Source organism: Hypanus sabinus, chromosome 28 (genome assembly GCF_030144855.1).
Source record: "Hypanus sabinus isolate sHypSab1 chromosome 28, sHypSab1.hap1, whole genome shotgun sequence".
Taxonomy (NCBI): Eukaryota; Metazoa; Chordata; class Chondrichthyes; order Myliobatiformes; family Dasyatidae; genus Hypanus; species Hypanus sabinus.
The window spans coordinates 32,222,444-32,239,735 of record NC_082733.1 but is presented as its reverse complement, the minus strand read 5'-3'; the positions used below and the strand labels follow the sequence as shown (position 1 = coordinate 32,239,735).

Below are 17,292 nucleotides of genomic sequence, written 5' to 3'. Positions count from 1 at the left end.
TACAATAAACCATTCCATGACTCTCAGTCCTTTACAAATGTTTCCATTACAGTCTTTACATTCCCACACTTTTGCCACCCCAGTGGCAATCTGTTATTCCATATTTACATACAGTGGTTTAGGGGTATACACCCTGCCACCCACCCCTCAACTCCCACAGGAGAAGGACCCTAGACTGTGGTCCTTCCCCAACGGGTTCTTGCAGTGGTTGCACCAAGTTTGAGTGAGTCCCTCCGCATGTACTCCTGCAGCCGAGAATGTGCCAGTCGGCAGCATTCCCTCACGGACATCTCCATGTGCTGGTAGACCATCAAGTTTCGGGCCGACCAAAGAGCGTCTTTGACCGAGTTGATGATCTGCCAGCAGCACCGGATGTTGGTCTCGGTGTGCGTCCCCGGGAACAGCCCGTAGATCAGAGAGTCCTCTGTTACGCAGCTGCTGGGGATGAACCTCGACACAGCCCCTTCCATCCTCCTCCACACCTTCTCCGCGAACCCACAGTGTGCAAAGAGGTGGGTCACCGACTCCTCCTCTCTGCAGTCCTCCCGTGGGCAGAGGGGTGTGGAGGCGACGTTCCGGGCGTACAGGAGGGATCGGACTGGGAGGGCCCCTCTCACCGCCAGCCAGGTGAGGTCTTGGTGCCTGTTGGTGGGGTCTGGCGATGAGGCATTTTGCCAGATGAACTGGACAGTCTGCTCAGGGAACCACCCCACTGTGTCCATCTCATCCTTCTCCTGCAGTGCCTGCAGGACCTTACGTGCTGACCACTGCCTGTTGGCCGTGTGGTCAAAGGCGTTGACCTGAAAGAATTTCTCTACCAAGGATAGGTATGGCAGCAACGACCAGCTTGCAGGGGTGTTGCGCGGGAAAGGGGCCCAGACCCATCCTTTGTAGCCAGGGCAACAGGTAGAACCTGGGCACTTAGTGGTACTTGGTGCCCACGTACCTGGGATCCACACACAACCTGATGCAGCCACACACGAAGCTGGCCATCAGGGTGAGGGAGACATTGGGGACGTTTTTTCCCCGTTGTCCAGGGACTTGTGCATGGTGATCCGTCTGACCTGATTAGGGATGATAGGGTAGATTTTTTTATATCATAACGGAGGTGGGGGGAATTCCGAGGCATTCACTTTTGTCCAGGAGGACCAAGAGGAGGGACTGTTAGAGTGATTTTTGGGTTTAGGGCATATACAGTTAACCATTGACTTTGGCTACCAGTCTTCACTTCTGAAAATGCATTGTGTATTTAATTTGGAGTGCAGCTCTGAGCAATGGGTTCTTAAACACTGTGAATCCCTTTCCAGACAATGCTGAATAACATTCATTTAGGTCTCTATGGTGTGAATGTGAATCAGGAGGTGTGAAGGTTGTAAGTAGTTTCAAAGATAGCATTGTCCATACATTGTAAGCATGGAGTTGTCCTTTGTTGTTTGGCACATAAAATATCGAGCCCCATGTTGGGCCAGCAGACCTTTCTGCCAAAAGCGTCTCCATATGCTGCCTGTTGTATACCTTGTTTTGTCAAATACAGAAGCTGCTTTGTATCTACCGGTAATTTTCTCCGGCGATTTCATTCACACAACAACAGCATCTATAGTGCGGAATGAATAGTTTGGGTTGAGACCCTTCATCAAGACTTAAAAGGAAGTGGGCAGAAGCCAAAAAAGAGGTAAGAAGCTGGAAGGTGATAGGTGGAAGAGGTAAAGGGCTGAAGAAGAAGGAATCTGATAGGAAGGGGTGTGGACCATGGAAGGAGGAGTGGCAACTCCTTTTATTCCAAAATTGAATTTTGTTGAACAATTGTTAATGCTCTTATGAGACATCTTGATATATTTTTACTGTATTAAATCACGGTAAAATGGATGAAGATCTACAAAATGTTTGTGAGTAATTTTTTTCAGTTGCAGAGTCCAGATTTTTTTGAAAAACGTAATCATTTTTTTTACCATGTTTCACAAAGCACTGAGGAATTTCTGTTATCTTTGTTATGTGGGGCTGTATGAAGCTAGTTATTGTGTGTGCCAATAGGCCAGGGTGCAACCATGTTAGGTGATGCTGATACAATGATTGAGTAATGATTTCAGTGCGACTTAAACAATCTACATGTACACAAATCTATTTGGAAATGACAGTGTTCATTGCACTATCTGCCAGGTACCTTGTAAAAAGATTTGAGCATTGAGGATAGTTTCAAATTGGATTGAGTCTCTATGGACAATTGGAAGGCGTGGTATTGTTTAGTTTGTTCCTCTTCTCTACTCTTAATAAGAACATAAGACTATTCACCCTAAGTTCAAAGTTCCAAGAACAAATACATTTATTTTCAAAGTACATATGTCACCATATACTACCCTGAGATCCATTTTCGTGTGGGCATTCACAATAGATACAAACAAAATAATAGAATCAAAGGAAAAATATGCACAAACAATGAATGTGTAAAAGATGACAAATTGTGAACATACAAAAAGAAAAACAAAATAATAATAAATAAGTTGTGGTCATCGATCATGTCCCATGATGAAAGGAAACCTAAGGTGAGAGTTTTAAAAGTGGAACCCTGTTGCACTGGGGCAGATCCACTCTTTTGAAAGGGGATCTTATTGAAATGTATAAAGTTCTAAAGGGATTGGACAGGCTAGATGCAGGAAGATTGTTCCCAATTTTGGGGAAGTCCAGAACGAGGGGTCACAGTTTAATGATAAAGGGGAAGCCTTTTAGGACCGAGATGAGGAAAACTTCTTCACACAGAGAGTGGTGAATCTGTGGAATTGTCTGCCACAGGAAACAGTTGAGGCCGGTTCATTAGCTATATTTAAGAGGGAGTTAGATATGGCCCTTGTGCCTAAAGGGATCGGGGGTATGGAGAGAAAGCAGGTACAGGGTTCTGAGTTGGATGATCAGCCATGATCATACTGAATGGCGGTGCAGGCTTGAAGGGCTGAATGGCCTACTCCTGCACCTATTTTCTATGTTTCTATGTTGACTGCAGAAGTCCAGGTCAAGCATCATAAACTGGGGTCTTCCTTGGCTGCAGTGGATGACAATAACGTCTGACTTCCTAGCCTTTGGATCTAACTGTTCATCTCATCCACCCAGACCACTGAAGCTGACTTTGCATGCTAGGGCGGGCATGTCCGCATCTCACTGGGGGTATCAAGCTGTCAATTACGCTCACCTGGTTTAAACCACCTATTAAAGTGGTGTACTGGAGTGTGGCCGCTGGGTCATGTAGATGGCTACTTGGAGCCACAGGTGAGAGCTGAGTGTCCGATTGGGACAAAAAGTGAGGGCCCTAGAATGGAGAAACAAGCAGCTTCACCACTGGCGCTACCCCTCCCTGGACACCACATAAATAAAAATATAAATTAGTTGTAGAGTCTTTGAAAGTGAGTTCCTAGATTATGGAATCAGTTGTGTTGGGGTGAGTGGTTTTCCACACTGGCTCAGGAGCTGAAGGTTGATTCAAAGGATTCAAAGTATATTTATTATCAAAGAATGTGTAAGTTATACTACAATGAGATTTGTCTGCTTGAAGCACGAAACCTGAAACAAAAGACCAACCCCCAATGTGCAGAGAAACAAAAAACAAATCATGCAAGCAGTAAAAGCAAGCAATAGCATTCCAGACCAAATTCCCAGAGCCTGGAGCAACCGGAGTGGGCCCTCGGCCTCCGTCTCCGTTCATCACACAGCGGCGCAAATTGACACGAAGCTTGCAGACATAAAGTTCGTAGCAGCCGGAACAGTCTCACAGCTTCAGCACCATGGAAAGAGGGGGACATGTTGCAGAGGTGTGAGTGGAATTGGCCTGATCCTTGCCCCTGCTCCAAACACCCTACCTTTTCAGTCTAACTATCTGGGCCAATGTTTAAATCATTCAAACACTGGGTCGTGCTCTGTACTAGGACTCGGGCCATGCCGCAGTGATATACTCTGGGCTTGTACCCTGCTACCCTGCCCAAGGCCATTCTCGACCTTTCCAAGTCAGCTCAGGGTAATTGAGGGGTAATAACCGTTCCTTTGTATAGTTGTATGAGACCTAAGCCTCATGTAACTCCTTCCCAATGGCATCAGTGAGAAGAGACCATGGCCTGAATGGTGGGGGTCCTTTATGATGGAAGCTGTTTCCCTGTGTTACGTACCCCGTAACTGGGTTTACAAACCAGCAGAAATAGAAGAATCCATTGGAGTCTGGTGGTACCAAAAACTAAAGGTGTTTATTAGTAAACTAAGCAATACAATATCAAAAATGCAAATATACATATAAAACAAGTTAGCAATAATAAACCTAGAAGTGTAGGAATAATAATAAACAAGCTCTATCAATGTCTAGGGGTAAATGAATTGTCATATAAGAGTTCAGTTCAGTTCATGTATGCTGAGGTAGTTGCGGTTGTTGTATTGTAATTTGTTGGAGAGAAAGAGATTGAGTAGCTGCAGCCAGCAAACCTTCTGTCGTATTCTGATTCCGTTGTACCGTTGTGGTCATTCGGTTATGACCCCTCCATTCTCGGCCAGACTGTTCTTCTGTGGTGGACTCGTCACTCTGGCATGAGTGGACACACACACAGGTCCCCACTGGCCCTGCTGTCACTCTGTGAGCTTTACTGACCGATCTCCTGATTCGGTCCTCGAAGCCCCCACCTTCCTGTGGGTGCACAACACTCAGTCAGTGTCCACTGGTGTGTCTGAGGGGTGTCTCCCCTCACCTGTCTTTTATCCCCATTGACGGTGTATCAGCCATTCATCAACTCAAAATGACCATCTCCATCAAATCAGGCCACTCCTGCTGTCTCCTTAGGAATGTTAACGAGCAAAGTAACGTCCTCGTAGCGAAAGGTAAACAATCCAAGAAGAAGCCGTCATACATAAATCAACTCTCTCTCTCTCTCTCTCTCTCTCAGTAGCAGCATAGCAATAGCAATAGTTCATATTTCTTGGGGGGGGGGGAATGGTTAACTCTGCACCCCATTTCCATCAGGTCTGTTCAGCACTCATAACACCTGTGACAGTGCTCCTTGTAGATGTGGGAAGACCTGTACCTGTGATGCATTAGTAAGACTTGTTTAGTTCCGAATTTTCCCACTTTGGATAACAGATCTAGCAGAAATTCCTAAAGATGCTGGAAATCTGAACCAAAAACAGAGAAAGCTGGAAAGAACTTAATAGGTCAAACAACCTTTGTACAGTGAAAGAAAAAGTAAATATGAAGTTAATATGTTCATATTGATATGATGAATAAAAGAGTAAACATGATAACTCTAGTTGGGCCACAGCTGGGATTGTGCATTCACTTCTGGTCTCCCCATTATAGGAAGGATGTGGAGGGATTGGAGAGGGTGCAGAAGAGCTTCACCAGAATGCTGCCTGGAGCGGAAAGCATTTGCCATGAGAAGAGGTTGAACAAACTTTAATTGCTTTCTCAGGAGCAACAAAGGCTGAAGGGAAACCTGACAGAAGTTTATAAACTAATAAGAGGAATTGATAGAGTAGACAGCAGGTGTCTTTCTCCCAGGGCTGAGGTATATAATACCGGAAAACATGCATTTTAAGTGAGAGGAGTTAAGTTCAAAGGAGATTACAGGGTAAATTCTTTTTACCCAGAATGTGGTGGTACGAGAAAGTACTGCCAGAGCTAATAGAGGAGACAAATGTAATAAAACTGTTTAAGAGGATCTTAGATAAATACACAAATGTGCAGAGAAATTAACAAATTTCATGACATATGTCAATGATATTAAATCTGAAACTGATTCTTATTCTGATAGGAGTGCTGTGAACTCTATGCAAGCAGAAGGGTTTAGTTTATTTAGGCATTTAATTACTAGTTTAATTAGTTCAGCACAACATTTTTGGGCCAAAGGGCCTGTGCCTGAGCTGCAATGTTCTATGTTCTGGGTTTTATTTCAGGTCAATGACCTTCGATCAAAAATAAATGTAGGACAAGAGTGTTACTCATGTAAGCTGCGTTTGAACACTTCCTACGAAGGCAATTGAAAGCATTTACTATTGCTTGCCTAGGATTTCCAGCATTTGCTTTTGATTTTTGACTACAGCTGTAAAACAAGTTGGGTATTTCCAGAAATTTTCAGTATTATGTAAGATTTCCAATGTTTGCAGCATTTCCCATTAAAGGTACTTGAGAGAATGTCCATTTGATAATCTATTCACATGAAAATGAGGACAAATAAGAAGGAAAACGATTATTTGTGCACTCACAAACAGAAGATCTGCAGATGCTGGAAATCGGAGCAACAGGCACAAAATGCTGGAGGAGCTCAGTGGGCCAACCAACATCTTTGCATAGCAAACTTCAAATAGTTTAGTCTTCAAATGGTATCAGAGGCATTCCAACAGTTAATATAGTTAGCTGAACAAGAGTGGGAAGTGGGTGAGGAAAGGCAATCCTTTCAAACATAGATGAACCTATGGTAATTGAAAACGTATCATGGGGTTGGACTTTGGATTAATGTGTTTACAGTACAGAAAAACTCTCCACTCTTCAGTGAACTATTGGGACCTGTGCTTGGAGGTAAAGTATTAGAATATCATTTATGAGCTTAAGTAATTACAGGATTTTAATGAAAGGAACTGATAAAATAACTTGTTAAGCACAGGCAAAATGCTGGTAGAACACAGCAGGCCAGGCAGGACCTATAGGGAGAAGCACTGTCGACGTTTCGGGCCGAGACCCTTCGTCTGGACTAACCGAAAGGAAAGATAGTAAGAGATTTGAAAGATCAATGAGTTTTGAACTTTGACTTCTCTAACTTCTGTTAATGCCCCTCCTCCCCTTCTTACCCCATCCCTGACATATTTAGTTGTTTGCCTGTTCTCCATCTCCCTCTTACTTTCAACTCTTTTACTATCTTTCCTTTCAGTTAGTCCTGACGAAGGGTCTCGGCCCGAAACGTCGACAGCGCTTCTCCCTATAGATGCTGCCTGGCCTGCTGTGTTCGACCAGCATTTTGTGTGTGTTGTTTGAATTTCCGGCTTCTGCAGATTTCCTCATGTTTGCTTGTTAAGTACAGGACCTGTTTCTCAAAAGAACATAAATCAGCGAAGAAGGGTGGGGTGCGGGGCATTTTGCTGGCAGTAAAATTGAAACTTTAGAGAAAGAACCGTCTTGTATTTCAATACTCACAAGCGAGTTCTTAAGCATGTGAGTTGTAGTCCAGGGTAGCAAAGCTTTCAATGCATTGTAAAAACTCCAGTGCTAGAACTGGTTTAGTACACAGGTACAATACAAAGGTTTAATGTTCAAAGTTAATTTATTTTCAACTTCCTTGCAGGCACTTACAGGAAATACAATAGAATTAATGACAAACTACGCATAACAAGGACTGACAGTGCACAAAAGATTGCAAGAAAACACTCACACAATGCAGGAGAAGTTCAGGAGGTCAGGCAGCATATATGGCAAGGAATAAATAGTCGATGTTTCTGGCTGAGACCCTTCATCAGGACTGGAGAGAAAGATGAGGTCAGAATAAGAAGTGGGAGGGTGGGGAGGAAACAATACAAGGTGGTAGGTGAAGTCGGGGGGTGGGTGAAGTAAAGAACTGGGAAGTTGATGGGTGAAAGAGATAAAGGGCTGGAGGAGGGGGAGATCTGATAGGAGAGGAGAGGAGACAAAGCAAGAAAGGACTGACATGTTGGAACGGGAATGGGAAATCGAATTGAAATGGGTGGCAGACAAGAACAAATCTGCAGATGCTGGAAATCCAAGCAACACACACAAAATCCAGGAAGGGTCTCGGCCTGAAACATCAACTGTGCTCTTTTCCATGGATGCTGCCTGGCCTGCTGAGTTCCCAGTTCTTTGTTTGAAATCTGGCAGACGGAATGTAGATGCTCTGCATAGCACTTCCCCAATCTACATCAGGTCTCACCAATATACAGAGGCACACTAGGAGCACCAAATACAATAGATGACCCCGACAGAGAATTATGTGCTGGATATGGGGGCTAATGGGGTGGGGTGGTAGTTGAGGACAAGAGGAACCCTATCCCTGATTTTGCAGCGGGAAGATGAGGTGAGGGCAGATGTGTGTGAAATTGAAGAGATGTGGGTGAGAGCAGTGTTGTTGGTGAGCAAGGAAAGGCCCTTTCTTTGAAGAAGGAGGACATTTCATTAGTTCTGGAATGAAAAATCTCAGCGTAAGAGCAGATGTCGTGGAGACAGAAGAACTGAGAGAAGGGGATGGCATTTTCACAAGTGATAGGTGGATGGAGGTATAGTGGGGGGTAGTTGTGAGAATCAATGGTTTTATAAAAGATATCAGTGGATAAGAATGTCTCCAGAGAGAAATACAGAAATCAAGAAAGGGGAGGGAGAAAAAAAAAAGAAAGAAAGAAAGAAAGAAAGAAAGAAAGAAAGAAAGAAAGAAAGAAAGAAAGAAAGAAAGAAAGAAAGAAAGAAAGAAAGAAAGAAAGAAAGAAAGAATGAATGCCTGGTGGTTGGAAGATCTCCACATGCTCCATGGAGTTCGTAATAATTTTAATATGTATATTTATTTCTTTCCCCTAATAACCAATTGTTTCATCTTAAAAGCATCTATATATTTAATCCTGTCTTTTGTAAATAAGGGCTCCAAATTTTCAAAAATGTTTCATATTTATCTCTTAAATTATAAGTAATTTTTTCTAATGGAATACAACCATAGATTTCTTTCTTCCAAGAATCTATACTTAAATGTGTATCCGATTTCCAATAGCTTTTTTGGCTACTGCCAGTGCAATTTTTATAAATTCTTTCTGATACTTATTTCTCTATGGGGCAGTTAGGGGGGAGGGGTTAAGGGGAGGGGGTATGGGTTATATACATTGTTTTTTCATACTTTGTAATCATTTAAAAATGCAATAAAAAATAAAAAAAAAAAAAAGAAAGGGGAGGGAGGTGTCAGAAATGCACCTCCTTTCTTCCATGCTCTTCTACCATCTCCTATCAGATTCCCCTCTATTCTAGCCCCTGATCTCTTTCACCAGTCAACTTCCCTGCTCTTCAATTCAACCCCTCCCCCTCACCCAGTTTCACCTATCACCTGCCAACTTGTCCTTCCTCCTCCCCCCCCCCAAATGCCTGATCCTGACTTCCCATCTTTCTGTTCCAGTCTTGATGAAGAGTCTCAGCTCAAGACGTCAACTGTTTATTTGTTTTCATTGATGCTGCCTGAACTGCTGAGATCCTCCAGTGTTTTGTGCGTGTTGCCTTGGATTTCCAGCATCTGCAGATTTTCTCATGTTGCAAAAGTGCCAAATTGTGCAAATAACTGTTAGGGTCCGGTCCGGAATCTGTGTTCTGAGTCTCGATCCGGTCCGAGGGCTCTGGACTCCAGGTCTTGCAGCTGTCCCTCCCGGCCCCTTTGAGCACGTTAAGATCAGCCTGGATCAAGGAGGCAAACCTGTGGCCAATTCAGCTGCAGGAGTTTATAAGGGGCCGTGGGATGGAGACTGGGTGGGTGGTTGTTTTGTTCTGTCCTTTTCTGTATATGCTCTATCTGGTTGGTCCTGGTCCTGGTCCTGGTCCTGGTCATCCTCTCCTGTGTGCTGGTCCTGCTGTTCTGTCTTATTCTCCTTGCTTGCGCTGCCATGCTGTCGGTTGCCTTTCCCAATTTACCAATGTACCCGGTGGATCACTGTAGTTTTGCTGCTTACCCTGGACCCAGCTTCCTACCCGTTGCCCTTCATTGGGTGGGTCTGGCTGGACAGCCGCTGCCCGGTGGGGGTTCTGCCCCTTCCTACTCGTTGCCTCTGTTGGGCAGATCCGGCTGGACTGCCGCTGCCTGGCGGGGGCTCTGCCCCTTCCACCTATTTCTCCCTAAGGGTTGTGCCTTGCATCTGCCCAGGTGTCTGTGACTGGCCCAGGCCTCTGTGTTCCCACCTGGGAGGCGGCCCTGCCCGGCCTCCCTGTGGCCCGCCATGAGGAATCTGCCTGCCGGCCCCGAACCATGGGATCTGCCTGCCTGCCTGCTTCGTTTGAACTCTTGGATCCAGCCCCACCTGCATTAACCCTTACATGCCATGGCATCCCATCCTCTCCTCCCCCTAGTACTTCAGTGTCTGCGTCCTGCATTTGGGTCCATCTGGCCCCCGTTCCTGACAATTACTGACAAAAAAAGTGAATAAATAATTTTGAGCTGTAGAGTCCTTGAACGTGAGTCTACAGGTTGTGGAGTCAAATTAGTGAAGTTATCCATGCTGTTTCAGGAGCCTGCTGGCTGTTCCTGAACCTGTGGGTGTGGGACCCAAGGTTCTTGTGCCTCCTGCCTGAATGTATCAGCAAGAGAATAAGGCCTGGATGATGGGGTTCCTTGATAATGGATGCTGTTTCTTGTGACAGTGCTCCATGTAAGTGTGTTTGATGATGGGGAGGGCATTGCCTGTGCTGGACTAGACTGTGTCCACCACTTTCAGTACACTTTTACATTCCTGGGCATTGGTGTTTTCATACTGATCCATGGTACAACCAGTCAGGACACCAGCAGAACTTTGCCAAAGGTTTATGTTACATGCTGAATCTTCACAAACTTCTTAAAAATAAAAGTAGAGATGCTGTTGTGACTTGTTTGTGATGACACAAATATCACAAATATGTGATGCAGTAATGCCAAGGAATTTAATGGTCTGCACTTCTGATCCCATAACAGATTATGCAGGCACAAGAAACCAGAGACTGGAATGTGGAAAACCAAAGCAGTTTTCGGGGGAAGTTGATCAACATTTGTAGAGGGGGTGGGGGCTGGGGAGGTGGAGGGATGTGGATCAACGGTAGCAAATCTGTTCTTTAATTTTGCTAATGTATCTGCCTCAACCACTATTTCTGCCATTTCATTCCAAATACACACCATCCTTTGCATGAAGAAGTGGTTCCCAATGTCCCTTTTAAGCCTGTCACCTCTGATCCTAAATGTATACCCCCTTTAGTAGCCCCTTCCTTGGAAAAAGGGCACGTGTGTAAAGGGGGTTTCTTTTTCTTTGTTACTGCATATGTTAATCAAAATGGCTTCTTTGTTAAAAGTAGGAATGCTTCTTTGTTGCGAGAGAGTGCTGGAGGCTTGTTTGGGTTAAAATTTACTGATAACGGGAATTGTATTTCTTTGTTAACCAATTGGGATTAATGTTGTTCTTTCCCCATCATTAAAATGCTCCCAGAACCAATGGACTCACTTTCAAGGACTCTTTATCTCACGTTCTCAGTATTTATTCCTTATTTACTTATTGTTGTTTCTTTTTGTATTTGCACAGTTTGTCACCTGATTAAACACCCTAGTTGGGCAGTCTTTCATTGATTCTGTTATGGCTACTATTCTGTAGATTTATTGACATTGCTAACGAAAGTGAACCTCAGGATTGTATGTGGTGACACATATGAACTTTAATAAATTTACTTTGAATTTTGTGTACAATCTAGACAGATCATGCTATACGTAAGTACATAGAGGTAGTAAAAAGAATATAGGAATCCTGCATATAATACTATAGTTAATAAGAAAGTGTAGTGTGGGTAGAAAAATAAAGAGTAAACTTTATGAATAAACCATATTTTGGGACACGAGGCTCGGTAGTATAGAGGTTAGCAAAAATGCTTCATAGCGTTAATGAGCACTGATCAGGGTTCAATTTCCACTGCAGTCTGTAAGGAGTCTCTTTGTGACTGTGTAGGTTTCCTCTGGGTGCAGCAATTTCCTCCCATATTCCAAAGGTATATGGTTAGTGTTAGTGAATAGTGGGCATGCTATTCTGGGACCTGAAGCATGGTGGTACTTGCAGGGTGCCGCCAGCCCATCGCAAATGATGATGCAAATGAAGCATTTCATGGTACATTTCAATATTTTGATGTGCATGTGACCAGTAAAGCTATTGCTTTTTTTTAAAAAAAATTCATTAGCAGACAACGCCAGGGGAGGAGATAGAATCAGGCAAGGTTACTACATTTAAAACACATATAGGCAGACACTTAAAAAGACAGCGATGTAGGCCAAATTATTGATCATATTTAAAGTGGAGGTTCATAGGTTTGTGACTAATAACGATGTCAAATCTTACACGGAGAAGGCAGGAGAATGGGATTAGGTGGGATAATAAATTAGCCATGATGGAATGGTGTAGCAGAATTGATAGGCTGAATGGCTTAATTCTGTTCCTATGTCTTATGGTTTTACAAAGGCGAGGCTTAGAAGTATATCAAGGATTCAAAGTACATTTATTATCAAAGGATTTATGCAGTATAGAACCATAAAATTCATTTTCCACACAGATAGTCTCGAAACAAAGAACCATGGAACCAACCCGTTCAAAAAACATCAAACCGGCCCTTCCACCTCATGTGCAAAGAAAAGCATAAATGGCAATGGAAAAAAAAATTACCGATAACACAAAATCAAAAGGTGTATTTCAGTATGGTTCAGCTTAGTGTTCATTGTCTGTAGATTCATATATCACCCAAAAGTAGTTATAAAAAAGAGTGATCAGAACTGCAGCACATCATAACCTGAATTAGAGTCTGAATCTGCACTCTGCCTCAATTAAACCTTGCTCCGGTACCATCTGATGACAGCATTGAGAGAGAGAGAAAGGAAGATCACTGAAACATAAGGACCTTCGCTCAGGAGCAGAAAGTGAGAGACTGCCACACGCAGATGCCTCCAGCAGTTGTGAGTGAGAGGCTGGTTAATGGTGCTGAACACTCTCTCGCCCTGCATACCCACCTCGATGATTTCAATCTCCCTCTGCGCTTTAATCAGTGAGAGATGGAATAGACGTGGGCCCACGCCTCGTCTCCTGGTTTCCCAGCCTTTGTGCTGTGCGCTTTGGTCACAGCCTCGTGGAACAGTCTCGGAGACAGAAATGCACCAAATCACTTGATAGGCCCGAAATCACACTGACAGTGTAGAGAACAAGCCATAACAGAAGAAGAAACATGTCTGTAAAAGAAGTGTAATGAACTGCTTTGTGAGCTGTCTCAAGCTGTAACCTTTGGTAATGTAGTTTGCTGGTGTCTTCTGGCCTGTTTTATATTATAAGTATATGGTCCTAATACAGATAAATGTGACCAGTATATCAGTATGCACATGGAAAGCCAAAGTGCCAACACTGTCTGTACAGCTTTATGTCTGAGGTCAACAGACAAAATGTTTTACATATTCACAAAACATTCATGGAATCAGAAATGGAAAGGAACATTGCATGTTCATCAAACATAGATTAAACATTAGCTTCGTTTGTCACATGTACATTGAAACATACAGTGAAATGCATTGTTTGCATCAATGACCCATACAGCCCAAGGAAGTGCTAGGGGGAGGCCACAAGTGCCACCATGGATCCAGCACTAATATAGCATGCCCACAATTTACTAACCCTAACCTGTATGTCTTTGGAATGTGGGTAGCAACCGGAGCACCTGGAGGAAACCACATAGTCACAGGGAGAACATACAGGCACAAAAGCACCTTGCAGATAGTGGCAGGTGTTGAACCCCAATATTCCTATAGCTAGCGCTGTAAAGCGCTTTGCTACCTGCTATGCTACCTGGTTGTACTTTACTGCACCACCTCATATGGGTGGGTATTTTTAAAATAAGTAAGTGTGAATTAATTTCAAACTAAAAATTAAACACCAGAAAATAATTAAAACAAAACATAAATTTGAGTCCTAGACTATCTGATGGGCAGTTACACCAAGGACTACCAGTATTTTCCTAACAAATGTATCCAATTATATTTAAATGGTGTAACATAAGGAGCATGCACTGACCACTGACCCCCCCCCCCCCCCGCCCTCATAATTAATTTGGGTATTGGTGAGGGGATTAGGTATTCATGTACTCCCCTGTGTGTTTGAAAGTTGCAGACTTAAAAGAATAAACAAGAGAAAATCTGTAGATGCTGGAAGCCCAACTGCAATGTCGGCTGCACTCTTTTTCATAGATGCTACACACCTAATATGCTTCATGTAGAAGCTCTAATCTATAGTAATAAAGGAGTGAAGTTATTGCAAAAGTGTCACATTACTGAATCATGTTGCCTTTACCAATACTTGTTTTAAATTTGCCAACAGAAGTAGGAAATCATTCTGTCTCAACATGAAGTATTCCCAATGGAAAAGTAGATTATTGACTACTTGTGTTCTTAGTGCTGTTATCACCCTGTCTTCTGCAATTAATATATTGGTTGTACCTGTTGATGGAAGTCATTGGGTCAATATGAGAATCCTGGTAGAAGAACTAAAACTTCACGGACATAACATCAGCATCATTTGTCCATCTACATCTTGGTATATCACTGAAAAGCCTGATCTTTATCAATCCATTGTGGTCCAAATGGAACAATGCTTTGGGAAAAATGAAACAGAAAAGATGATTCAAAATTATGTACAAAATATACTGATGGCTTTAAGATATCGAACGGCACCTTGGGCATATTTTCAACTGCGATATCAGCTATGGAGTACATTATATCATTATCATCAATGTGCTGGACACATTATTGATGGAATATTCAAAGACAAACCTGTTTTAAAGCAACTTGAAGATGCTAAATTTGACTTGGTACTTACAGACCCTGCTTTTGCCACTGGCCCAATGATTGCTTATTATTTAAAAGTCCCACTGGTGTATAATGTGCGCTGGTTTAGCAGTGGGGAAGCCCATTTCCTCTCAGTTCCATCACCAGCATCCTACATCCCACTCCCTGGTTCCCAATTGACAGATAAAATGACCTTTCTTCAAAGAATGCAAAATGTCATTCTATATATTATTCAGATAATTTTCAGTAACTATTTAATTCAGCCCATTTATGAAAAACGTTGTCACCAGTTTTTGGGACCAGACACAGATATCATGACAATTCTGCTGAGGGCTGATGTGTGGCTGATGAGAGTCGATTTTGTGTTTGAATTCCCAAGACCCACCATGCCAAATATTGTCTACATTGGAGGCTTCCAGTGTAAACCAGCCCGACCACTAGCGGCAGAGTTTGAAGAGTTTGTTCAAAGTTCAGAGAAACATGGACTTATTGTGATGTCATTGGGGACATTTGTTGGTTTTTTGCCAATGAAGTTTACAATGGAAATAGCTGAGGCATTTGCTCAAGTACCCCAGAAGGTTATTTGGAGATATGATGGAGAAATCCCTCCCAATGTAGGTAATAATATACTACTGACAAAATGGATCCCTCAGAACGACCTTCTGGGACACCCCAACACACGAGTCTTCATTTCTCATGGTGGTACCAATGGCATTTACGAGGCCATCTACCATGGGGTGCCAGTGATTGGCATGCCTCTAATTTTTGATCAGTTTGACAACATAGTCCGACTTGAATCCCGAGGTGCAGCCAAGACGCTTAATGTTGCAACCATGCATTCAGCAGATCTATTGCAGGCACTTAATGAGGTGATAAATGGCACATTTTACCGGGACAACATGAAGAAACTCTCTGCCCTCCACCGGGATCAACCAGAGTCCCCAATGGAGCGAGCCGTTTTCTGGATTGAGTATGTTGCCCGACACAAAGGAGCAGGGCATTTGCGTTCTGAATCCTACCGACTGCCCTGGTACATTTACCATTGTGTGGATGTGATGGTCTTTCTGTTGATCATGTTACTTGTGGTCACAGTGCTGGTGATTGTAGCACTGAAGAAACTCTGTAACATTGCATGGAAGAAGAAGCAAAAAATTCAATAAGGCTTTTCCTGTTGAATTATGCTTCAATCTGCAGTTCAACTCTTCAAGTGATTATGCAGAAAGTTTGAAGATAATAACTCATCTCTTTCTACCGTAGGCCACGAACTTATCAATCACCCCGATGAGTTATTAATTGATGTTATTAACTTCAAACTTTCTGCATAATCACTCAAAGAGTTGAACTGTGCATGTAACGAGAGCTGTATAACTCATCTCCTTCTACCTTAGGCCACGAACTTATCAATCACCCAAGCTGTGGACACTTTCTGGAGGTCCAAGATTCGTATGCTCCACGACTGCCGGACTAAGTGTGTAAATGTAGGAGGGGACTATGTTGAAAAATAAAAGTGCTAGGTTTTCTAAAATTGACTTCTTCTACCGTAGGCCACAAATTTATCAATCAGCACTTGTATAACAATATTTTGAAGTTGTTTTTAATTGGTCTTTGTGGGTAGCTTTTCATTGATTCCACCACACCTTTAACATGTATCCCTTTCTATTATTGTGAATTGTAATAACGGCTATTCAGAAATTATAACACAGAGTTAATGAATGTGGTTGCAAACAACAAAATTAATAAACTTCATGTGATACGAATGAACATGTTTTTCAAATACTATTCATTCAAAATTAGAATAAGAGTTCAAGGTGTGCACATAACCTATTCTGAGAATCTCTGTTCAGTTTTCCCACAGCCATACCATCTACTAACTAATGGCCAATGGTATACATCTTATTGTTTCTCTTGTACTCTCTAACATAACTGCTACTGGAGTTGCCTATGCTTTGTCATGTTGAATGCTTGTCTATTTGATGTTTTTCCTCAGCTATTTCCTCAACAGTTCAAAATTCGAAGTAAATTTATTATCAAAGAACATATTGTACTATCTGTCACTACATTCTACCCTGATATTCATAGAGTCCTTAAAAGTGAATTGATACGTTGTGGCATTAGTTCAATGTTGTGGTGAGTGAAGTTATCTACTCAGGTTCAAGAGCCTCATGGTTGAGGAGTAATAACTGTTCCTGAACCTGGTGGTGTTGGATCTAATTCTCCTGTACCTCCTTCTCAATGGCAGAAGCAAGAAGAGTACATGCATCATGATAGAAAATTTAAAGCATAGTTTGGACTAGTTAACTTAAGGAGAGTTCAAATAGACAAAATGTTGACGTCTTAGTTCAGTTTCTATGATGTCACTTTGATGGGAAACTTTGCCTAGAAAGAGTGGAGCACTTCACTGTTGGGAGGAATGATGGGAAGTGGATGTGTTGCATTGCCTGTAGATCAAAGTTCAGAGAAACTTTATTATCAGAGTATATACTGTATATGTCACCATATACTAGTCTGAGATTCATTTTCCTGTGGATATTCATAGACCAAAAATACATAGAATCAATGAAAAGCTACACACAAAGACTGACAAACGACCAATGTGCAAAAGAAGACAAAATGCAAATACAAACAAACAAACAAACAAATAAATAAATAGTATAGAAACTGAGTTGTAGAGTTCTTAAAAGTGAGTCCATAGGTTGTGGAATCAGTTCAGCGATGAGGTGAATGGAATTACCCACACAGGTTCAAGAGCTAACGGTTG

At 42.5% G+C, this 17,292-nt stretch overlaps 2 protein-coding genes across 2 annotated transcripts in view; both read left to right on the top strand.

The window, feature by feature from the left end:
* Positions 1–6,466: 6,466 nt before the first annotated feature.
* On the top strand, positions 6,467–16,585 carry LOC132382560 (UDP-glucuronosyltransferase 2A1-like). The gene is made up of 2 exons (XM_059952881.1): positions 6,467–6,538; positions 14,068–16,585. Exon 2 carries the CDS (start codon positions 14,093–14,095, stop codon positions 15,692–15,694), a length of 1,602 nt encoding a protein of 533 aa, XP_059808864.1. The 5' UTR covers positions 6,467–6,538; positions 14,068–14,092; the 3' UTR covers positions 15,695–16,585.
* LOC132382558 (UDP-glucuronosyltransferase 2C1-like) overlaps positions 6,471–17,292 on the top strand; it is a 29,926-nt gene continuing 19,104 nt past the window's right edge. Inside the window, exon 1 of the mRNA XM_059952876.1 lies at positions 6,471–6,538. The gene's annotated coding sequence lies outside the window, so the exon portion shown is untranslated. The remainder of the gene's footprint in view (positions 6,539–17,292) is intronic.